The sequence below is a fragment of the Mesoplodon densirostris genome, chromosome 7 (genome assembly GCF_025265405.1).
Source record: "Mesoplodon densirostris isolate mMesDen1 chromosome 7, mMesDen1 primary haplotype, whole genome shotgun sequence".
Classification (NCBI taxonomy): Eukaryota; Metazoa; Chordata; class Mammalia; order Artiodactyla; family Ziphiidae; genus Mesoplodon; species Mesoplodon densirostris.
Genome location: NC_082667.1, coordinates 93,302,188 through 93,327,785, shown reverse-complemented (window position 1 = coordinate 93,327,785; position 25,598 = coordinate 93,302,188). Strand labels below are relative to the sequence as shown.

General features: G+C 35.6%; 1 protein-coding gene across 1 annotated transcript in view; it reads right to left on the bottom strand.

The window, feature by feature from the left end:
* Positions 1-25,598, bottom strand: part of CNTN5 (contactin 5) — a 586,668-nt gene that overhangs the window by 140,489 nt on the left and 420,581 nt on the right. The window contains exon 14 of the mRNA XM_060105234.1: positions 12,098-12,218. Coding sequence (XP_059961217.1) covers positions 12,098-12,218 — 121 coding nt within the window. The remainder of the gene's footprint in view (positions 1-12,097; positions 12,219-25,598) is intronic.

Sequence of the window (25,598 nt, the reverse complement as noted above, 5' to 3'; positions counted from 1 at the left end):
TCAATAATGAATAATAATTCATTATCTATAATAATGGATAATCAGATAGGATTGCCTGTTGGATAAATGTGGACCATTCTCTTGCTTATAGGTACCACGAAGAACAATAATTCATTTTCTTAATCTTAATGATTAGGGAAACAGAAATTCTTCTAGTTAAGAATATCAACAACAATAACTAGAATTTACTGAGAAGCATTCTACCATTTGAAATCTCATTTAATTTTCCTATTAAATCTGCAAATTAGGTATTATATCCCCATTTCACAATTGAAGAATCCAAAAGAGGTAAAAATGACTTTTTATGGTCATCCAGCTAGTGTCAGAGTGAGATTCAGATCCTGGCCTGGGTCATTTTTATGATGCTATGTTGTATGGGCTGGGTAACCTGGCTTCTATCACAGCCACTGTAAACAACTTGAGTCATTTTTAAATAGGACTATTGAGATTCAGCTAACATTTACTGAGCACCAGCTATAAAGTAGTCCAGTGCTAAGTGTACCAATTGCCCAAAGATCTTGCTTTTCCAAATGCAGCACATGTAGAGCAGATCTTTCCACACTACTTTTTGCACATTTTGAATGTATGTAGTTTTATTTTCTCACAGCAATAATTAACCTTGCAGCTGTCACTTTTATATCTCAGCTTTTCAATACTTGCCCATGTTGACTCTTGCAGAAGTAATTCTCTATTTTAATGTTTTAATTCTCCATTTTAACTGTTTTTTTAATAAAACTAGGAACTGTTTTCTTTTCCTTTCCTTCTCAGTTTTTATATGCCACAGCAATGATTTGCAAATTTCCGAAGACGAAATTTACTGATATACTCAGTCAATAACTTAGAGACCCATGTGCTCATGACTGCCAACCTTTACACATAATGTATCAAATTAGATTTTCTCCATACATATTAAACAACATGTTTTACACACCTTAGTTTTAAAAAATACAAAAGGGAGACATGTATTTGAAAGATGTTTACCAGAACGAGTGACTTTTTTTTTTCTTGGCATTAACAGACATCATCTGGTGTTCAGTTTTTTCCCTACTCTTTCACCTCACTTGCTCTAACTCATTACAGAGCTAACTGCCTTTGTAATTCCAAATTAAGGAGTAGTGAAATGGAGACATTACCTTGCCAGGTGTTTGGGAGGACAAAATCCAATATGCAGTAAAAGTTTCTTCCAATCGAAGTTAGCCCTCTGTTCAATCTGCATGGATTTTGTGTTGATTAATGAAGAATCATTCAGAGTCCAGGCTACATGTTGTATTGTGTTACATAAAATCAAGAAAATAATTAGGAATTGAGTGTTGATATAGGTGGAAATAAAACAAGATTTTGGGATAGAAACTAAAGTGAACTTACCAATTTTCTATTGTCTTCCTTGGAGATGTGATCAGTCATTGGGTTGATATTTGGCAGAACTTTTGCTTGGAACTTGGGTTCCACATTTGGGTTATCAAAAAAGGGCCATGCAGGACAGAAATAAAGATGCAGACATAGAGAACTGACTTGAAGACACGGGGAGGGGGAACGGTAATCTGGGATGAAGTGAGAGAGTGGCATGGACATATATATACTACCAATACCAAACGTAAAGTAGATAGCTAGTGGGAAGCAGCTGCATAGCACAGGGAGATCAGCTTGGTGCTTTGTGACCACCTAGAGGGAAGGGATAGGGAGGGAGGGAGGGAGAGGCAAGAGGGAGGAGATATGGGGATATATGTATATGTATAGCTGATTTACTTTGTTAAAAAGCAAAAACTAACACACCATTGTAAAGCAATTATACTCAAATAAAAATGTAAAAAAATAGGGCCCTGTAGTATATATATACCCTACAGAACTATGTATTCATGGTTTCACATGAAAGCAAATTACTACCCAATACTCTAAAGACATGCTAAAACAATATAGGTAACAGTCATAGAAAACAATATATTCAGGAAAATAAAAAAGTCAGGTTTTAGAAAGGACTGGTGGTGGGTTTAGGCTGTGTCTATATGAAGTATATAAAAAGTATGTAAGATGATATTTCCAAACAATTCAAACAAACAAATGAACAGACAGATAAAATGTACTTCCAATATTTTACCTAAGTAATATTGGTGACTTTAAGGTCACTTTTTTGAACATCAAAGACAATTTTTTTGTTTTGTTTTGTTTTTTGTTGTTTAGTTTTCATGACTCTTGGCACAGTTCACCCATAAGTAGATGAGAAACAATGAACATCAAAGCTTTGAAAGAATAGCAGCAGCGATTGTATGGAAGGCTAGGCACTTTTTAAAGCAACTGGCAGTTTTTTCCTTCCCTCATAATTGGAGTAATTGGAAGAAAGTTTAAAATAAGAGAATGAGGACAGATCATGCAGAAAGAGGTCTATTATTTATTTATGCTTAATATTCTTGAGGGTATTTTTTCCAGAAGTGATTTTCTTTCTATCAAAACCTAGAGTGTTTGAATAGGAAGCCCCACAAGATGTCCTGAGATAATAGTTATTAGAGTTTGATATTTTATATAATTGGCAAGACGTAGGGGTCAGAAGAAGTTCAGACTTGTCAGTAGGGTTAGAGGTCATTTAGGCCAAGGTATAAGATAGAGAGGGGTGATCAATGATGCTGAATCTTCTGGTCATGTGGTCTAAGATTAGGTACTTTAGAGGATTAGAGAATGTGAAGCCTATCCTTAGAGGCAGATGAGACTGAAAACGTGTTGTATTCCCAACTGATATAGAGTAACTTCTGTTCTCTTTTTGGCTTAGCAAATAACTACATGTCCTTTAATCCTGCCCATATATCATACCCTTGATAAAAATTCTGTGACTTCTAGGCAGAGCTTCTTACTCCATTCCCTTATTTCTCACATGACTCTTTTCTTTTTGTCTTTCTTTCTTTTCTTATTTCTTTCTCTTTCTTTCCTCCCCTTTCCTTCCTTCCTTCCTTTCTTCCTTCCCTCCTTCCTCCTTTCCAACCTTCTTTCTTCATTTCCTCCCTTCTTTCCTCTCGTCCCTGCCTTTCCCTTCCCCTTCATTTCTTCCTAACTTCCTTCCACAAATATTTATTAATACTTCTCAAGACCTATAATGTGTCAGAAACTAAGTATGATCAAGGGATATAGTGATGAATAACACTGAAATAATCTGGCAATTTTTGGTGGAAGGCCCTGTAGTAATTTAAAATGCTTGCTTTGAAGTCAGTCTCCCTGGACTCTGCTCACTATTCTTCCACTTATTAAGATGACATTTGACAAGTCCTAAACCTCTCTGATCCTTAGTTTTCTTATCTGCATATTGGAACTAAAAATAGTATCCCTCTCATTTTGTTTTATAGGACATTCTAAATGTATTGAGGGAAATAATTCATAGAGAGCCTTTAGCACAGTGCCTGTATATAGGAAAAACTTAACAAATGTTAGCTGTTTTTATTATTATTAATGGAGCTTATGATCAGAAAGCAAAATGTGCTGTTTATATATCTGTAATAGTACTCCTTGTATTATATTGTAAAGTGTTCCTTCATGTTGGAGACATCAGTTGCTCATGGTTAGCTGGTTCTTAACACAGTGCCTGCCACATAATATGTGCTTTATAAACGTTTGATGAATAAGTATTGAATGAATGAGTGAAGGGTGAGCAGGGTTAAACTTAAGCAACCTGCCCAAAATCACACAACTAGTAAGACCTTGTGGGGATGTGAAACCATCTGCCTGACTTCAAAGCCCATGCTTTCCTTAAGATGCTGCACTGCCTTTCATATATTATCACTTGCCTCTCTCCACCTACTGTGATTTGGTTATTAAACTCATCATTCCATTGAATTTGCCCTGGCCAAAGTCATCAATGTATTTTAAATTGCTCAAACCAATGGTATCTATTTGTTCTCTATTTACTTGCATTTGACACTGTTGCCTATTTTCTCCTTCCTGAAATTCCCTTTTCTTGTCCCTAAGACTTGGTTTCTTTGACTTTCCTCTTGGTTGCTCTGTGTCTGTCAGCTACTTCCCAATCTTCTTTGTAGCTTTCTCCTTGTCTTCAACATAAGTGTTTCTGAAGCTTCTATCCTGAGCTTCTTCCTCTTCTCATTCTTCACATGCTGTCTCTGCAATTTCATTTTCATATGATCATGCTCAAATCTACATCTCAACTCACGCATTTTCTCTCCTGAGATCCATAACCACAAATCTATTTGCTTACTGGGTATTTCTCTCTGGAGAGCCTTATTTTAAATGCTCTTGCTTTACCCCCAATTCACTTATCTACTTATCTTCCAGATTACATGAAAAGCATGATCATTCTTCAATAGGATGGCCACATAATATATCAACTAAACCAGGACAATTTTGAGAGAAGGGACTTCACTAATAATTACGCTGGCACTCCAAGTATAACTTGGAACTGTCTTGGTCTAACCAGAATGTGTCTTCCCTCCCACTGACCATTCAGTTATGCATAACCACTGGCATTCGTTCTTGCCTCCTGTTTCCCATTTTCCATAGCCAGTGAGCCACAAAGATCTGTAGCTTCTGTCTCCCTCCTATCTTTTGAACATGTGCTTTCCTTTCCATCTCAATTAACATTGCCTTTTTTCATACGCTTCTTATTTCTTGTCAGGATTTTTGCTGTGGTCTCCCATTTGGTGTCACGCTCCTCTAAAACATCTTCTACGTTTGTCAGAATGATACTTTTAAAGTGCATATCAAATCATGTGCCTTTCCTGCTTTGGCCCTTTGATGGATATCCATAACCTGTGGCATAAAAGTTATGTTCTTTCCCAGGGCATCAGAAAGCATGTATACCCAATCCCATCTCACCATTTCTCCCTCTTGCACACTAGAACTGTCCTGACATATAGTAGGTACTAAATAAACAATGAATGAAATCAACGTTTAAGACATAACCCCACACACCAAGAACTTATTTCAACAAGTTTACATAAATGTGAAGTAATACTGAATGTCATATTTATATTAGGACTGATATGTAAGAAAAACAGGTTATGTCTGTGGAACAAAATACATAGTGAAATGTACATACAATTTGTGATGCAAAAATATATATGATGTAAAATCCAGTTGATTAGATTTTTCTTAAAATGGAAAAGTGAAATCAGTGTACTTGTTTCAAAATAGCAAAATGCTCCCTAGAAAGTCTAAGTCAATTGATGGAAATATCAGTGTCTAAAAGAGAACTTGACTTCCAGTAGGCACTCAATATTCACTGAGTGGTTAAATACAAGAAATTTAGTCTCCATCAATTGGTTGTCTGTATGCAATGACAATTCATTTGTGCATTTTGTATATAACTGTTTCAATCATTTAGTCATTTGAGTCAAGTCACTTAACTCAACTACAACTTCAGTGACCCAAACTAAATGTGGTGCAGAAAATCCAAATGATTGACAAAAATGTTACTTTTTAGTCAGTTATTAAATAGTTCCACAGATTAGAAAACAACCATATGAAAAATACAAGAGAAAAGAAACTAAACTGCTATTCAGTGCCTAAAAGAAATGTTACACGTGTCAATCAAACTAGCTAATGTAGAAAATGTCTAAGGTAGAAAAGCAAGAGATTGATATAAGTTATTTAAAAAGTCTTACCCAATACTAGTGATAGTAATGAACTAAAATTTCCACAGTGATACAGGATATTCCAATAAGACATTGCATGAATGAGATTAGATTTTCTTCTAGGCAAGGACATTTTATAACTCCATTTTAAAGATTTTTTACATATTGGAAAAGGAAATATATTAACTGAATAATTTCAATTCTACTGTAAAACATAAATGATTTGCAGTTTTGTTTACTATTAATATTAATTACATTAAAATTACACTGAAGACATTTGTTATTGTCCTTTTGAGCCTCAAATACCAGCATATCGTCAAACCCAGCTTTGCTTTTTGTGATTTATGGCTCTTTTTCTTTTTCACTGGAGACTCTTTTGAGTCCAAGACATTACTCTACCAAAGGCTTGTGCAATCTCCAAGCCTGTCATTTTTTTTTTTTTTCTTTTTGCGTTATGCGGGCCTCTCACTGTTGTGGCCTCTTCCGTTGCGGAGCACAGGCTCCGGATGCGCAGGCCCAGCGGCCATGGCTCACGGGCCCAGCCGCTCCGCAGCATATGGGATCCTCCCAGACCAGGGCACGAACCCGTATCCCCTGCATCGGCAGGCGGACTCTTAACCACTGCGCCACCAGGGAGGCCCCTGTCATTTCTTATTAGATCAATGGTGGAAAAGAAAAACTGTGCAAACTCTATCTTCTAAAAGATAATTGTGTTAAACACATGCATTTTAAAGCTTGAAATTTTCAGAAGTGATCAGATGCTAAAGATAGACATTTATTTCAATGGTTCATAGGGTAGTGCTTTGAGAGATATAAAGATAGAGCACATTAATACTGCTCAATTCTCAAATCTAAATGTATTAGGAATATGTTCAAGATTTTCACTGAACTTGAGTTTCCCTTTGTATGTGGAAAAGTGATAGTATGTACTTGCATCTTTCCAAGGGTAAAAGGCAGAACATTCTCAAATTTTCCTCTCTCACTGGTGAGAATCACTGAAAATTATAGCTTGGAGAATATTTGAAGAGTATTTAATCAAAGGTTCCAAATTGGTTTCCATTCAATGGTAACTAGTATCTTTAGGTTTTTTTTTTAATTATTTGAAAAATAAAACAAAACAAAACAGATAACAGTTCACAACTAGCTAAAATGTAAAGTCTCTTTTGCTCTTGGCTGGAGTTAAATCACCTACTTTGTTAACAGTGGCTACCTCACAATAAAAGATTTTGGTGAAAATTAAAATAGAAATATGAATTAATGATTACTTCAACATGATAAACAAAATCTTTCAAAACGTGACTCTCGAGGCAGAATAATAAAAAATGATCTTTTGTGTAAAAAGCTGGTGAAACTTCTGAGGAGTGTTTAATATGTTAATCTTATAGATGAGAAAACAGAGTGAGACAACTTTGTTATAACTGATCTCCCTCTTTGCTAAAATCCTTTTTTTTTTCTGTAGATTTATACATAATTTAATAACTCTGCCAGGCTGGCTTCATGGTTGTGTTACTTGTGCAGTCACACAAGGTCCTTTCCTTAGAAGGTCCCTATACTTGGATTAATGTTCTGCTGTCACTGTCTTGAAATTCTTATCAAGCTTTGAACAGGGGGCTCTGCATTTTCATTTGGCACTGGGCCCAACAATTTATGAAGCCAGTGCTATAGCTATGCCTATGTCTTTATTTCATTATTTCCCCTAAAGGATGTAGGTTATCCAGGGAGATTTCTTCTTTGTTGTTTCTCAACCCATTCCCAAAGATGCCTCTCATACTACTGGACAAGTGGACATAGAGCCACACAGAGGGCTGAGACCTTGGAATCTTCATCTTTCTATTCCAAGTGCCCAGCTCAGGGCTTGATACAGAGCAGGTGCTGGATGAATGGGTGAGTGAATAAATGAATAGCAAAGTATCAGCAAATACCTGTTGACTTATTTAATTGACAGAACAGTCAAACTTTTAATAGTTTCAGGTTTGTGGGGCTTCCCTGGTGGCACAGTGGTTAAGAATCTGCCTGCCAATGCAGGGGATGCAGGTTCAAGCCCAGGTCCAGGAAGATCCCACATGCCGAGGAGGAACTAAGCCCCTGTGTCACAACTACCGAGCCTGCTCTCTAGATCCCATGCTCTGCAACAAAAGAAGCCACCGTGATAAGAAGCCAGCACACAGCAAAGAAGAGTAGCCCATGCTCTCCGCAACTAGACAAAGCCCGCGAGCAGCAACAAAGACCCAGTTCAGCCAAAAATAAAATAAATAAAAAGTAAATAAATTTATTAAAAAAATAATTTCAGGTTTGCAATAAAAATTGACTAGGTGGATTAGGAGAGACTAAAGGTAAAATATTCAAAGAAAAAATTTATTGGAAATAATAAATAGAATTGAACTGATAAAAAGTTTAAAGCAAGTAAGACTAAAATACAGTTTGAACTCCAGGTTAAATCAGAAGTGATGGGTGGAAAGAGGTATGAATAGTTAAAAGCAGTTAGATCTTTCTCAACAAGTTGTGTTCTAATGTGGATTCTTTCTTCTCAAATTCGGTTTAATACACATCAGATTCATCTTGTAAATTGTAATTCAGGAAATAAAATTAGTTGCCCAAGTTTGGGGAAAGGAGGGTATATAGGTTGTGTGTTCAGAAGGAACCAAGAGATTATTGATTCTTCTTTGACTATCCCAAAAGTTTCTTGATCTACAGTTTTGCATTAATAAACAGAGTAGTATGAATAAAAATTTGCATGAACAAGTGGATTTTTTATTGTTTCCTCTGCCTCTAGGCAGAATTGACAGAGTTCAGGCTCTGGTTCCCAATTAGATTAGCTAAACACATTTTATTCTTTAAATGATGATAGTTTCTTACCCTTATATTCTCTTTGGGAAACATACTTCTTACATTCAGTTTTGTAAAATAAAATAAAATAACAAAAATCCGACACTCCTTTCTCTGGAGTGTTTTATGTTGTGTTTGATCACTTATCTCTCATATTGCTTGGGAGTATCGGTTCTTTACAAATTATGTATCCCCCTCAGTGAGGTTATCTCTTAATGGTCTATCTCCTTTACCTTGGATAATATAATACAGGTTTATCCATCTTTAAAGAGGTTCCCTATAACATTGTCTAGACTTTCTTTCTTGTTGCTATATCACACTTGAATAAGTGACTTAAATTGTGCACAGATGTCCAGGTGTGGCTTTAATTTCTTTTTATATTCCAGAAAAATAACTTATTTTAACATATTCATTACTTCTATTATGGTTCTACAAATTATGCATGGTGATGTTATGAGGCTGGTTCACTGAATATTAAATATGTGAGAGCAAGCAATTTTATGCTTCAGATGATTATTTATGGAAAAATTCAATTTTTGGAGGATGATAATAATGGTAGGATAGATGTGAATAATAGCACTGACATTCACAAACAAAATAAAGCAAAAGTGGAAACAAGCATTTGGGGTAAAGATAGCTTTAAAGCAGTGAGTGGGAAGAGTAGCAGGGAACATCACTAGTCAGGGACTCTCAGATTCTAAACAGGCAATGATGAGGTCTTAGGACCACACACCTGAGCTCCAATTTAGTGTGCTTATGGGGCCAGGTGAAGAATTGTAGGATTTTGTGAGATGCCCAAAAGAATTTCATAGACTCTCTCTAATGGGAAAGGAGATGATCTCCTAGAATGATCTAGGAGAATATAGATCTGTAGTCCCCTAAATCTCCACTGAAATAGAATTACAGAGTTACAAAAACATATTCCTTGCCACCTAAGAATGTTCCTCATTCTCAAGATTGAGCAAAGTGAACTGCTGAGGCAATCCAATGAAGGTATCCTATAAGAAGTATGGTGAAATTGTCTTTATTCTACCCATTTTTATGACACACTTGAATAAGTGTGCTTTAAGGATTCTGCTGCTGGAATTGTAGCCATCGTTAGAAAAACTTCATCTAGAACTTTCAGCTTTGGTCCTGTGGCCTGTACTATTAGAATGTCCCAAGTTTACAAACCAACGAATGGAGGAGTGGGAGAAAGAAGAATGCAGGGTAAAACTATTTTGAGTTTCATTTCACAAGCCAACCTTAAAAACAGCAATATTCATGAATCCCAGTTCCTTCAATTACCAGGAACCATTAACTTACAAAACATAATTGTAAAAATAAAAAGAAGAACCAGAACTTTAGTTCAGTTTTTTTGTTTTGTTTTGTTGTTGTTGTTGTTGTTTTGCAGTACTTGGGCCTCTCACTGTTGTGGCCTCTCCCGTTGTGGAGCACAGGCTCCAGACGCGCAGGCTCACCAGCCACGGCTCACGGGCAAAGCCTCTCCGTGGCATGTGGGATCCTCCCGGACCGGAACACGAATTCGTGTCCCCTGCATCGACAGGCGAACTCTCAACTACTGCGCCACCAAGGAAGCCCTAGTTCAGTTTTTAAATCTGCCTAAAACCAGCCAGGCAGAAGAGGCAAGCTATTTTTATTAATTTTAGAAAAATGATACAAATATATAATAGAAAATTGGTGATGAAGCAACTCACTTCAAAGGAAAGATTGAGCTACATGTTACATGAATATTCAGACAATAGTAACCTGTTTGAAATTGCCATTGAGTATAATTCCAAATTTCTGCATTTTATCATCTCCTAGGCATAAATCCAAAGGCTAAAAGAGCAGAACACAAAAAAGCCAAGCCTGAATTATGTTCTAAAGCCTGTTGAATTTAATTTTACTTACAAAGCAGAATGTTATTTTGCCACTTAAATATGCCCCTCACGGCCCTGTAAAAATACCTGGTTTCTTGTTATCAACCTCTAAATTGTGTTATTCATTTAGAAAGCTCCAGTTTTAGGAGCATCATTCTAAATTACTAGGCAAGTGCTACACAATAAATACACACAATCTAAAACAAACTGTAGCTAGAGAAGAAAGCAATTTTCTGTAAATTTGACTGCAGTGTGGTGTTTGCTGTTCCACAAGCCTTGTAACTTTTAAAGGCATAAAGGAAAATTTTTAGCTAAATGAAATATCATGAAAGGATGAGCACTTTAAAAACTTGATGTTTTATAAGAGAGTAATACAGATACACATTCTTGTTATAAATTTGGAGAAGAGTTCAAATAACCTTCTGAACAGAACCATCATGTACAAAATTGAACAAGCTGACACTCACCCAGATAAACACTTGCTTCAAAACAACATTTTACTTGAACCAGTGGTGGATGTACTACCCAAAATCAATAAACCTTGGATGACACATACAACTAAAACAAAGAGATGATGAAGCTTACATAGACCTTATATTTCCTGCTCAAGATTTTTATAATATTAATGAATTCTTAAAAAAATTATGATTGGAAAACACTCCAAGTGGATAAGACAAGTTAATCTAAGATATAAGTTTTTGCTATAGATTGTGAAAGCTTTCTTTGTAGAGATCATGCAAGGGGTCTTAGCATGCAGTATTCACACCAGTCAAAATGTGATTGTTTAAGATTAAAAAGGGAGAGGTGAGATTCTGGTAATGTTCTAGTTCTCTTAAATGGTAATTTCATGGTGTAATAGTGTAAAGTAATTTCATCACTTTGTGATTTTTTTTCTTTGAGTTGTATACCTGTACATCTATGATTTTAAATTTTTTCTGCAGGTATATTGTTGCTCCATAAAAAAGCTAAAAGGAAAGAAAGAAAGAAGGAAAAAAGAAAAGGGAAAGAGAGCAGAAAGAAAGGAAGGAAGAAGAGAAAGAAAGAGAGAGAGAAAGGAAGGGAGGAAGGAAAGAAGGAAGGGAGAAGGAAAGAAAGAAAGAAAGAGAAAGAAAGAAATAGAAAGAAAGAAAGAAAGAAAGAAAGAAAGAAAGAAAAAAAAAAGAAAAAAAAAGGAAAATATTACATGCTAAGAGCTGCATTTCCCATACTGGGGAATAATGTGCTAAAAGAATTAGTGCTGTAGTCATTTACTTAATTCAAATAAGATGTAGCTTTATAGGGTCGCAGAATCTGGTGGCCTGGTTCATGGTTGGAAACCACTTAACTGTCATTTCTGCACAGAAAGACTGTTGACATTTCCAGACTTAAAAAATCCATGTCAACAGTCGCAAATGCCACCATATTAGGCATACAGTTTTCCTGTTTCAGGAAGTAGAATTTAGAAGTTCGTGGAGGAAAAAAAGTGCCTGGGGGTTCCACTAGCTTTGCATTTGAAAAACACATACATAGAAAAAAAAAAAGTTGTCTCTGTAGTGTCAAAGTGTCTTTGTGACTCAACTGTTGAAAATTTCTGTTTGGCATTAAGTTGGGTAAACACCTAGTAACCACTTAGTACTAAAGGTGTTTTGGACCTGAAGTTGGCTCTGTAGGTTTTGTCTGTTTCTAAGGAGCAAGTTTCCATGTAATCTTTTCAAAGGCAAAAGGTTAAGCAAAAATGACATATATTGTAAAATCGGAAGTAAAAGGCACAGTACTGATGTGTTCAAAGTCCATGCATTTAAATTCCTTTGTATGATAATTTATGGTGATCATGTCTTCAGACTGCACTATTAGCATACTCACCCCTAACAAGAAGTTCTGCCTCATTTGACACACTGTCTGCTGTGGTCTGTACCCTGCAGCCATATCTCCCAGCATGCATCAGAAGGATGTTCCTGATCATTAAATCTGCAGAGGATGCTTGCTGAAAGAGGGATGAAGTGCCAGTTTAAAATGTTGAAAATCTGCCTAGTTCAAGGTGGTTTAAGGGGAACTTTGCATATTCAGTCAAAGGGCCCATTTTTGGCCTTACAATTTATATGACAACAACTCAGAAATCAAACATGCCCTACTTTAAGGAACACATGGAAGCTATGTTTTCAATATTTGCTAATAACGAGTTTGAACATTTAATATTGCATATAATAAGTTAGCAGCTACAATATTTAAAAATATTTAAATATGCACAAACAAATTCATATCTTTAAAAGTACAGGAAAAATAATCAGTGAGCAAAAATTGTTGCTTTGCTATTCAGAGACAGGATTATTTTTGTGGCAAGAAAGCAGTATTGAAAGGGATAACAACACATGGAAATTAATTATGAGGCAACAGTAGTCAAAAGATTATCTTGTGTGGCTTTATTGAATGGTTCCTTTTGTAAGTACACTGTGGGCAACAGAATTAAGTAGTGTTTAGATGCAAGAGTGCTGGTCCCAAAGCCATGTGTTCTCACTTCACAGAGATGTATTCCTTCCATAACCACCAACATCAGGAGTAGGGTCAGCCTGAATCTCTGTTAATCAATTCAATTACAGAGCACAAAGGCACCTCAAAACACCTGATCCTTGTTGGAAGCACGATGATTAGAACACAGTTGAAGAACAACTGCAGTTAAGGAGATCAATAAGTATCAGGGAGATTATCTTTTAGATGTATCAGTTCATGGGATCTGTGCTGATCCTACACTTTAGTATGACTGGTACAGCCTTTCATTACTTAATCTTGTTTTTCATTTACTTTAACAGGAAAGATAGATTTCCATTTTCATGACTGTGTAAAGAGCTGGTATTTACAACAACGCATGAGGTATTCTTTTCAGAGAATGACATAGTGAAACTCCAATATGCTCTTCAGTTTCCATGTTGCAATCAAAAACAATTCACTGGAATGAGAGTACATGCATGCAGCATGAAATGACATCTTCAAAGAACTCAACACTCCTCTCCAGTGGTAGTTGGGCACGTGAAAGAATGTTTAATGCAAGTTATGGAGAAGCACCCCAGATTAGAGATCTTTAACTAGTTGATGGAATGGGTGAATTATCTTAAAAAATGATGCATTTGTCCTTATAGGGCAGTGGCCTGATGAGTATTTAAGACTTTAGTTGTTCACCTTTATTTTGAAATAAACTAATGGACTATATAAAAATCATGAAAGTGAGAGGAATTTCTGGAAATCTGTTGGATTCTTTTTTTTTTTCTTAGCATTCATAAAAGGGTGAGAAGTCATTGGAAATTTTTACCTCTCAAATAATGTGTGTTTCTTTAAATAAATCAATTAACTGTATACTATGTTTTAGCCATTTCTTTCTGGTATTTCATTTCTGGTTTGTTTGTTATTTTTCCTTCCCATTAGTCTTATGATAGGAACTTCTAAGGGTATTGACGTTTTCTCTCATGAAATAATTGTTAAGACATGGTCTAGTTCAGTCATTTACAAGGGAATGCTTCTTGGTAAGAATGCATTAAAATGTTATAACAATAATTTCAAGGAATGTGATATTTGTCCAATGAATATCCTCCACTGCTAATTTCCTTAGATAAAATTGTTACTCAAATTTCATTTTCTCATCTGTACTAGACTAAGTGCTCACTTCTTTCAAACCTGAAAAGGAAATTACGCTTAAAAAAACCTTTGATTTCACTTTGGGAAACAAAAGCAAACTGTAAACATGATGGCATGGCTCAGTTTCAAATCTACATAATATAATACTGCCTAAATGAGATTAAATATATTTACCAATTTATATAGTATGGATCCATCTTAGATGTGAAGGTCTCCTTTTACCCATGGATTTCTAAGATTCTCTCCTAGTAGGGTACTCTGTTAAATTATTCAAGAATCAATGTGCACACCATGGGCCTAGAATAGGGCCTATGTTTAATGGAAAAGCCTAGGAGGTGCCCAGAAAATCAGAGAGGACTTTATTATTTCCAGAAGTAACACTTCTGAAAGACTGTAGTCTTAGTTACTGGAGTTTTTTGTTTGTTTTGTTGTTTTTTTACTTGCTTGTTTTCCAGTTTCACAAACTGAGTGGTGGTAGTTTAACAACAGAAAAAGTAATGATTGTAAGTCATTCTTCAGGCTCATGTTTTTGACAAAATTATCTCATAAAATCACATTCTCATGATTAAATAATTGATTGCCTTGTTTTCCAGATCTTTTTCTTCCCAAATAATTGACTTCTTTTTTTCCTGGACAAAAGTCTTAAAACTTTTGTCCTTTTTGTTGAATTGTAGTGAAAGAAAACTTAATGGGATTAAGAAGAGACTTCCTTGAAAATCACATAAAAGTCCAAGGAATTCAGAAGGGTAAAACATAGGTTATCTTTTCTATGCTGTCCTTTCCTTGGTTCCTGCAATTAACAGCATGCAATGCTCTAGCAACTGGCTGAAGCTCCATCACCATCATCAGGAATAAAAGCCTACAGCTTATTGTATATCTGTTAATGACAAGACTATTGGGGGAGTTGAGATTGTCTCATTTTGGGCCCATTCCTCCTCTTTTGGATTATATCTGCATTATATTTTTACAATTCTAAACAGGGAAGATTAAAAGTAAAATGAATGAATTGTGAACACTAAATCTAAATTACCCTTTCAGGAGATTTACTGATCTTTCTAGAGAAGTAATGAGAAGAATTCATGTGGGAGCCCATTACGCTTAATCTCAGCCCACAGTGTGCAGTTCCTGAGAGAGAACTTCCACAATTTAGTGCAGTTTTAATGAAATGGTTACTTACAGCAGATGTTTGCTTTCTTGAGCTTAAACCTCATTTTCACTTTTTCTCTCTTAGGAGTTACTCTCTTTTCTTGTTTTCTTTGACACTTGTTTGATACTGCCTTTTCTTTGCTGCTTTCTTTGGCTTTATGAACAAATTGCATTATGTGTTGCTTCAAAAGAACTTTCCCACAACCAGTGCTTAACACAACACTCCAAGCGTTGTGTATCTAGCATACTGCATGCCACATAGAGGGAGCTCAATAACTATCTGTTGAATGGATGAATAAATGAGGGCTCTTTAAGAAAGAGGCTGTCTGTTCACTCTCTGTGGGAGTGGCAACACTGCTAAGTCATTTATATTTCTTGGTCACATACGCTCATTAGAGCGGTTGCTAGATTACTGTAACTTTTATTTATGACTTGGAAATAATAGAGGAAATGTCATCCTTCCACTCAAGTCCAGTTCTTTATTGGCTTTCACTTGGACTAAGAGTCCTGCTCATCCAACATAAGACTGCCAGTTAAGACTTCCTAAAAATGGAAGCATATTTAACTTTGCTGTTCAAAGTGCCTGTTAACTCTTGCTGCCTTGAGGATAAAGTCCAATTTCCTTGTTTCAGCAGAAGTCTCCTCAGAGCATGATTCCACGACCTATGCTGAATTCTGTGCTTCTGTGACATTAACCTCACATTTCTTCCTACACTGAATACTTCCCATAATTCTGCCTGTTCTGTTACTGATGCTCATTCTCCCTTCTTTACCTGGAAAGATACTTTTAGACACAGCTCAAATGCCTCCTCTTTGGTTAAGCCTTTCTTCATTAGTTCTGCCACTGTTTAGTTTTGCTTCATTAGCACTCTGCTCATGTCTCTGAACTAGCACTTGACATTCTTGGAAGTCACGCCTAAGGTCCTCTGGGCATTCCCAGAGCTGAGCTGGGCACTAGGGCAGCCGATTGCTGTTGGGTGAGCTAATGAATGCATAGATGGCTTGCTTCCTTCCTTCTTCATGACTGACAGTACCTCCTCCCCTCCCTCTTTTTTCTCTTAAAGAACTAAGGAAGGGAAATAAGAAAGACTATGGAGGAAGACAGCAGAAAAGAGTGCTGAAAGAGTACATACAGGTTTTGGAATGGCACAGAATTGTGTGAACCCCTGCTCTGCCACTTATTAAATTTTGAACTTGGGAAAATTACTCTATTGGTCAGAGATTCTCTCACAGCTTCAATGTGATAATGCAAGTAAAGCTCATAGCAGTGTGTCTGGCACACAGTAAGTGTTTGATAAATGTTATCTGTTAAAGGGCACTATACTTGCATTCTTAGCCAAGAGGAATATTTCCTTAATTGATATTCACTCCTTCAACAAACTGGATATCAGTGTTTTCCATAGCTATAGTAAGTTTTCTGGTAAGTGCCTAGTTTTATTTTAGATGTGTGTTATCCCCCTCTCATGGAATACTACTGCACTCAAATTAAGAAGACCTGAATTCTAGACTTAGTTCAGTGCCTTCCTAGCCCTGAGACTCTGGGCAAGGCATTTTACTGGTATAATAATAGCTACTCTGTCTCTCTCTTGAGTACTGAGGGAAACTGAATGAAACAATGTTCATACATGAACTCTTAGGAAATGCTTCAGAAAGGTAATGTACTTGTAAAGCATTGTTTTCAGCAGGATTAGCAGAATGCTGTACACATAGTAAGCACTCTGAGAAGGTTTGGGGAATGAATTGTCTAAACAACAAGATAACTTGACTGTTCTCATAAAAAGTGAATTCATGCCGAATGGCTTACTCAGAAACCTGCTAGGTATAGCAGTTTTTGTGTCCTTATTTAGGGTCTACATAACTTTCTCAATTGGCTCATATAGGGCACTTCCAGCATCCCCAGTCCCCACCAAAGAGACACATAAACCATTCCTCTCTATAAAGCAATGTAGTACAGCATGCAAATTCTATGAGATGCAATTTAAAAAAATCTTCTAACATAAAAAGCTGGGTATTAGCTATGAGACATGGATTAGTAGATATGATTAATGTTATTGACATAAAATCTTGGATAGTTAAAATACTTTCCTGCTAACAATATTTCTTTTTCCCAGAGAATAATTTGCTTAAAATAGTCTACCATGATAAGAAAATGATACACATATACATTATTCTTCCTTTTACAATTGTTTTTTTCTTAGACATTTATATAATGAGATTTACATTCATGATGACCTGGGTTTTAATATATATTTTAAGAAAGTCACTGTTATTAACTCAAATACTTAAATAATTGGATATATTATCTGAAATAGAAATTTAAGTTTCTTCCAGTGATGAAAATACTAGACAAAATGCTATTTGACAGACATTTATGTCTATCATGATGAAATATTAAATGCATCCAACAATGAATTGAAGATTAAAAGTAGGTAAAAATGGCTCTATCATGCCATTACTGGGACCTTGGTATTTACTTCAAGCACATATTCTAAGAATGTATTGTTAAGTATTAAGACAAATGCAGAAAGAGTTTTTCTTAGGGACATAGATTAAAGAGGAAAAACTAGTTGATGACTCATTGATGAACTCAGGATGGCTAGGTATCCAAACTGGATCATTTAGTATTATAAACACAAAATCACAAATTTATGGGATCAGTCCACTACCTTGGTTAAAATGAAGATTAGGACTTATGAAGCAACTCAAAGCAAGAAATCACAATTAAATTTTAGTATAATGAATTAAATTTTATAGATGATGATATTGAATATATGAATATATGAAGAATACTGAGTGGATGAAAAAATGCTGTGTATATCACATTAGTGTTCCTCTTTTCCCAAGTTGGCATACAGGATTAGGGGGTGTGAAATTTAACTTGTCAGTGGATGCCAGACTTAGGTGGCATGTTTGTGCCCTGATTCTTGAAAGATGTCTCTTATCTGGTCATATGTACATTGACTCTCCTTTCCCTAGTGGCAAGGTAAATGGGTATTTCTTTATCTAAGATTAACATAAACGGCCAAGGCAAAAGGACTCCATTATAGATGGAATATTTGTGTCCGCTCAGATTCATATACAGTAAGTCCCCTATGTACATATGAGTTCCATTTTGACAGTACATTCGTTAGTCTGATTTGCTCGTAAGTTCAATAAAGTTAGCCTAAGTATCCAACTAACACAACTGGCTATATAGTATTGTACTGTAATAGGTTTATAATACTTTTCACACAAATAATACATAAAAAACAAACACAAAAAATAAAGAAAACATTTTTAATATTACAATACTGTAGTACCTTGAAAAGTACAGTAGTACAGTGCAACAGTGGGCATATAGTGGCTGGCATAGAGTGAACAGGCAAGAAATAAAGATACTGTACTACTGCACTCTATACAGTACTGTACAGTAAAGTACACAAAAGCACAGTCGCTTGTAGAGGATGCACACACATGACAATGTATGCCAGACACAAGAACTGACTTATGTTATTGTACATGTGAACACATGTCCACATCTTTAAAAGTTTGCAACTTGAAGGTTATATGTAGGGGACTTACTCTATTGAATCCTAAACCTCGATGTGATGGTATACGAAGGTGGATGTTTTGGAAGTAATTAGAGTATGAGCATGGGTGAAGCCCTCATGAATGGTATTAGTGCCTTTATAAAAGAGACCTCAGAGAGCTCTCTCACCCCTTCAGCTGTGTGAGGATGCAGTGAAAAGATGACCATCTGTCAGTCAGGAGGCTGGCTCTCACCAAACACCAAACCTGCCAGTGCCTTGAACTTGGACTTCTCAGCCTCCAAAGCTCTGAGAAATAAATTTCTGCTGTGTATAAGCCACCCAGACTATGGTGTTCTGTTACTGTAGCCTCAATGGAATAATATAGGCCCTAAGTAGGTATACTGTCATTTCTATATTAATCTAGTGCTTCTAAACTAAAAGAGGCATGAAATAGATAAGGTCACACAATTTATCAGTCTTATGCTTCTTGAATTTACTCTTAACTACATCCTACCTGTTGCCAAAGTTTGTCTTAAATGATTACTGAGAATATTTGACTCATAGTTCTTTTATTGTTTATGCAATTATCACTAGTCTTTCAGTAGATATTTATTTCTATGTGCTATGTTAAGCTTTGGATATACAGATATAGATTCTGCACTTAAGGAATGCTTAGTCTAATCCAGGTTTGATGGGAAAAATACAGGATGAGAATATGGAGTAGCTTCCCTTACACCTGTATCTAGGCTTGGAAGAGATGTAAAGGAGACAGATGGATGTGTTATCTGATGGCACAATACTCAGACCAGGTCCAGAGAGAAATGTTTTCTCCTCCATGTGCTTCATATAGTTTTAGCAATCATTCTGTGAGAATTGACTCTTAAATTTAGATTTTTAATAGTAGCTTTCAAACCAGCTCTTTATATCCTCTATGTTATGCCCTCTCTTTGTCTCACCTTTACCCATATGACATGGCATTGCTAGGTTAATACTTTTTTAAAACTGATTTTATTTACAATCTCAAACATCTTCATTGGCTATCTTCACTATTGCCTACAGGATGGTCTAACTTCTTACTCAGCATTTGAGGCTGGGCACAACCTATCATCTTGTCTCTCACTTCTAGTGGAAAACATACTCTGCAACTTTATTCAAGTTGTTCCCCAATGAACTGTCAATGTCTCCGAATTCCGTGTCACACATCAAAGCCTTGTTCAAGTCTTATGTCTTTCAGAAAGGCTTAACTGACCATGAGGACTGGCTACATCATTTCTGGGTCTCAGTGCAAATTGAAAATATGAATCCCTGTGTCCAAAAATTATTCAGAATTTCAAAAGACTGACAGCCAAGCTTTATACCAAGTACAAGATCCTTCTAAGTGTTGGGTGCTGGGTGACCAGCAGACCCATGAAGTTGGTCCCACCGAACCCTCCAGTCCACACTGATCTCCTAGAACATGTATGCACATTCTAGGCAATGGTGCTCTTTGGAATAAATATTAAAGGAAAAATACATCTCTTTATAAATTATAAAACACCTATCCTTTCCTACCTTAATGTCTTTACCTTCTCTTTTATTCTTCATTGACTTGTGATCTTTGTTCTCAATGAATTTTAGCATGAAAGAATAAGAATAGTTAGATTATATCTTCTTAAGCCTTGTGTTAAAAAACAGTGATTAACTTTATATTTTATACTGAATATTTGTTGTGAGCCTATCCAGACATTAGCATATTTATGCATTATTCCATCCCAATATTCTTTTTACTTTTTTCTTACATCTCCAGTACAAGCACAAAGCTCACTGATACACCTCTGTCGGTTTCAATCTGTTTGGTATGTTGGTGACAAACAAGGAGACAGCATCTTATGCTTCGAAGAATGGAGATGGGGACTCCATCTAAACTTTACAGTCCTAGAGCTGGAAGGGCCCATGGAGAGACTCTCATTCTCACTTTGAAGTTGGCAGTGTTTTAAGTGCCATGGCAGATCAGTTTTCTTTAAGAGAATTCTAGGCAAGAGTGGTACTTAAATTCACATCATTAATATTATGAGAAAATCATTCTTAGTGTTTTTATGACATATCAAATTTTTCATGGAATCTCTTGAGTAATAATATTTTATAATCTGAATAACACCTGGTCCATAGGTTGGCTCAATAAGGCAACACTGGTAGAGGTAAAAAGATGTTAACAATCATGGCAGTAATCAATGTTTTTCCCTAAGAGTGAATTATACCATTGTCTAGGAATAGAATAATCTCACTGTCCTTCACTGTTTATGCTTTTTAAATTATCTCCATTGATGTTACATAAAGATGATACAACTAGTTAGAAAAACATTTTGTTCCTCCATGTATTAGCTTGTGCTTTGTAAACAGCTAGTAATGACCTGACCACCAGGAAAGCTCTAGAATAATAACATTTTACAATAGCTATACATTTATTTTATAAGAGCTCATAGCATATGCACAGTTAAAGTTGTCCATTCATTCATGTAACAATCATTTGTTAGAGTGTCTCAATTGTATAAACAGGAAACTGTAAACATTTGGCACTTTTGAAGTTATGCCCTTGTCCTTTGCTCATAGAACATATGGCTGAGATTTGACCCAACCTATGGATTCTTCTCAACACAGTGTTTCAGTTGACTGGAGTTGGTACAAGAGGTGAAATCTGTCATATCTGGTCTGCACATGTTACAAGATAAGAGATAAATTGTGCCTTTGAGAAACTCACAATGCAATGTGGGAGGTAGACAGTTAGCTCTAATGCAATGTGATGTGTTAAAATAAATAATAGGACAAAAATATCATTGCAGAAAAAATTAATTTTAATGTGCAAAGAAAAATAATAAATCATCTGGTTCAACCAATTCCTATAGCAGTTGAGAAGACCGGGGGCTAAAGAGTGTAGGTGACTTGTTCAAGGGCAAGTTAAGCATGGAGGTTGAAGTAGAGCCTTGGGCACTTGACTCTTAGTCAAGTGTTCTTTCCACTCTACTACTGTGCTTATGAAACCAATCCTTGTTGTACTTAAACTTGCAGGTAATTTGATTAACTTGTACAAGTTGAAGCACAGTTTGGCAAGCGTACCAAAATAAAATGGTTTCAGTATATGGTAACAACCACAAAAATATTATTAGAAATTAACTCTCCAAATAAACCATAGAATGATCTGAGACCTCATGTTTTTAAGACTGCTCTTTATCAGCCATATCCAAACATGAAATGTTGCATCTTCCCTTGAAATGCCAGAATCACTTTTATGATAATACACATGACCCATTAGCTTCATTTACCCATGCCGTCATTCAAATTTTCTGTGACTTTTAATCCAGCATTGAGAGAATTTTCTGTGTGTGTCTCACAACTGATATGTGTTCTTTTAGCCATGTGTAGTTTGTAGTGACACAGCTTTAGCTCTCATCTCACCCATCAGTTAGGGCCAGTATTGATCTGATATTGTTATAAAATCTCAAAGTCTTAGGAATGTAGTAGACCACTCTGTGTTTCATTGATTTTGCATAGAACTGTACGAATGTGTCTGGAATGAGGCCAGTTTGTTTGTGTGCCTCTATTTTACTTAGGACTCTTAGATGCCAGCAGTTTATCACCCTGGGTCCCTGGAATCATGAGGGAAGAACAGAGACTAATGCTGAGTCTAGAAGACTCATTTGGTTACCCTGGCTGAAGGCTCAGCCACTGTGGAACAGATTCAAGCTGTTCTCAGTGTTACCTACCTGATTTCATGAGCCACAAAATTGTAAGCAGAGCCAAATGGTTGTCATTTTCCAACACTAAGTTTTGGAGTGGCTTGTGGTACAGCAGTAAAAAATCATAAAATAATTAGGTACCTGGAAGTGGGGTGCTGACATAACTAAAGTCCAAACATGTGGCACTGGCTTTGGGGTTCTAGTACAGAGACTTGGAAGGATCTCAATGAAACTACTGGTAAGGGCTTGAGGAACAGTGAGGAAACTTCCTGGAGAGTGGAGAAAAGGAGATGAGCTGAAAGAGAGAAATGCTCATTTCTCAAGCAGAATATAGAAGAAATCTAAAGGAGCTGAGGCTCCAGATGGAAAACAGAAAGACACTTCAGCTTTAGTCGTGCCAAGTGGTAACAGACTAGTAAAGTAAGAAATGGCCTTGGAAAACATCAAATCCAGGATGCTACCAAATAAAACTATTCCCAGGGTAAAGGTCCCAAGTTGTGGCTAAGAGATACTTTATTTGCACTGGAATATTACAGGCATTTTTCCAGAGGAACCAAACCTTCTGTCCAAGATAGGGAAGAATTCAAAGAAACTGTTAATGGGGGCTGAGAAAGCATTGAGAAGATCATAATTGGAGGATGGAGGAAAAGGTAACTGAGTTATGAGTTGGCAGAAAAATTAACAAAACCCTTGGCAGGCAAAGGTTATGTGGAAGATGAGCTCAGCATATGTCTCATAGAGGTCTCTTTATAATATGAAAGAATATGGTTTGTTATGGAACAAGTGTTTTGACAGATGTTTTAAAAGAAATAAAAATGACTATGAATGGTGGAGAAACTTTTATACCTAATTTTTTGGCAAAAATGTAATGTTCCACATGGAATAATTAATTTTATATAAGAATTTCTAAAAATGTATTTTCCAGTTAAATATCGGGCTGTTTCAAGTTTATCCTAAAACTTCAGGTTTTTTTCTCATTTTATTTGCAATATTAGTAAATATTTTAACAAGTGTAATCTTCACGAAGTAGATGTATTATTTCAGCTATGGGCTTTATGACCAAATACTAAGTATTCTTTTGCCAAGCCTAATTTGATAGTTGCTAATGCTTAGGAACAAGTTTCTGAGTCAAAAAGTATCCCACTGCAAAAGAAGGAAATTTGGGTCACAGCATCCATTTAAGCACTGTCATTCACAGTCATGAAGATTCTCATCAACATCAAAAATACCTAGAATTTAGGGAATTCAAACACATCAATGTCAGACAAGACTAACTATTCAAACGACTGCTTAGATTGTGAGCTACAACAGCAATCTTCCATTGAAGATTCAATCAGAAGAAGAATAGTTCAGTTAAAAGGAAAGGTCAAACTAAATAAATGTGTCAATCAGAAGCCAACTATGAAAAGTTCAAGGTCAAGGACTCTCACAGTCAAATTCAACTGACATTTTGAAAGTGATTGAGTCATTTTGATACAGAAAACTAATAAGTCTTTGTAATTTTATGAAAGAGAATTCACCAATTACTTAATGTATAAAAATCAGTTTACTCAGAGATTGAAAAATTGTCAGAGGCCATAGTCTATTACTTCCCCTCACTTTTCTGTAAATATATAATACTGCTTCTGATATTTCAAGGAAGAGTTACAAGACTCTTTCAAAACTGCACATCTTTGAATTGACTGCAACACCAATGATTATATATGTACATATATTTTGTCCTAAGCTTTCATATTGCTAGGGCTTGAATGGTTCATTATATGTGAAATATTTTGTGTGTGCTGTTTATACAAATTAAGAGATGCTGTGTCTTACCCAGAAAAAGGACATTGTTCCATTCTATAAGATTATTATTGTTTTTAGAGAAAATCTTTATTTAGCTTTAGAGAAACCTTTTATCATTTATCGAGATATTATATATACAAATATATTCTTAGCCATAGGAAGAATTCTGATTTGAGATTATTTTTCCAGTTTAGAACCCCTTCTGAATTAAGAATTTTCAAATTCTAAGGATATCATGAGACTGAAATTTCTTCCATAAATCAAGCAAGTATGCAATATTTAACAGAATAAAATGTGATTTGGGGACTGTCAAAGCCCCCTCCTGAAAAAATGATTAGTGTTCACTAAAACTCTTAAAGATGATTTCGCTGTTATCAGCTAGCATATCTGAAGAGTTTTTTGGGTTTTAATCTTTGAATATAACCTTTAAAAATAATAAAACTTTAGAATTAGATAGGAACATTAGGAGTCATCTACTCTAACCTCTTCACTTTGATGATAAGGGCTCAGAAAGGTGACATGAATCATCCAAGGTATTACAGCTAAGTAGGGACAAAGCTGGGCCCACACCAAAAACTCTTGACACCACCTCCACACCAGATCTAGTAATCTTTTACCATATAATGATGTCACTCAGTAGTGTATTTTGACATTATATCATTTATGAGAAAAACATCTGGCAGCATCTATTTAAATTAAAAATAGTTTTATTCTTTTACCCTGCTATCTATTCCTGAGAATCTATCCCAAAGAAAGGAACTAATTAACACTCAAGAATGCAGATATTCAGAGGTGTTTTCTGTAGTACTGTTCATTAATTTCTCAAAACAGGAAACAGAGTATTTACTAACAGGGCAATGGCTAAATTGAGGAATAGTCATATACTTATTATGTACCCATTGAAAAGAATGAATTAGAGATATATCATGTGACATAGAAGAATTAAGATAATAATGAGATGCAAAAAAATATGTTTCAATATTTAAAAAAAAATCACAAAAATATCCCTCCACATATGTAAGTCTAACTATGTTTATAGTAGGACTGAGGATAATATAGAAAGACATATATAGAACATTAAAAACCTTAACTAAGTGTGATAAATGCTTTCATGGGAGGATAAAAGAAGGGGAAAGTCATCCTAATAAAAGCAGTATGCATGATACAATCTCACTTGTGTAACGTGTAACTGTGTATGCTTGAAGAGATGCATGGAAACATGATTACAAAATTTAATTGTGATTACCTTAAGGTAGTATGATTCCAACGGATTTTTATTCTCTTCTTTCTAGTTTTACTATGTTTAAATTATCTATAATAAGCTTCTATTATTTATATAAGTAGAAAAAAAACTCTACCTTCATTGTGGTGAAAAAATGAAAAACTGACTTTGATTTAGAGCTGAAACATATTGTTACCATGGAGAAGCACCAAGCCAAGTGTTTATCATCAACTGCAGATATTATAAACAAATCAGCTTGTGTGGCTTAAACAATCCATGCCAGATAAGCAGATCTTCCCACACAAGTGAAGATTGCATTTCTGTTTCTAACTACAGATAGTCATTTAGAACTCAGTCTCTTT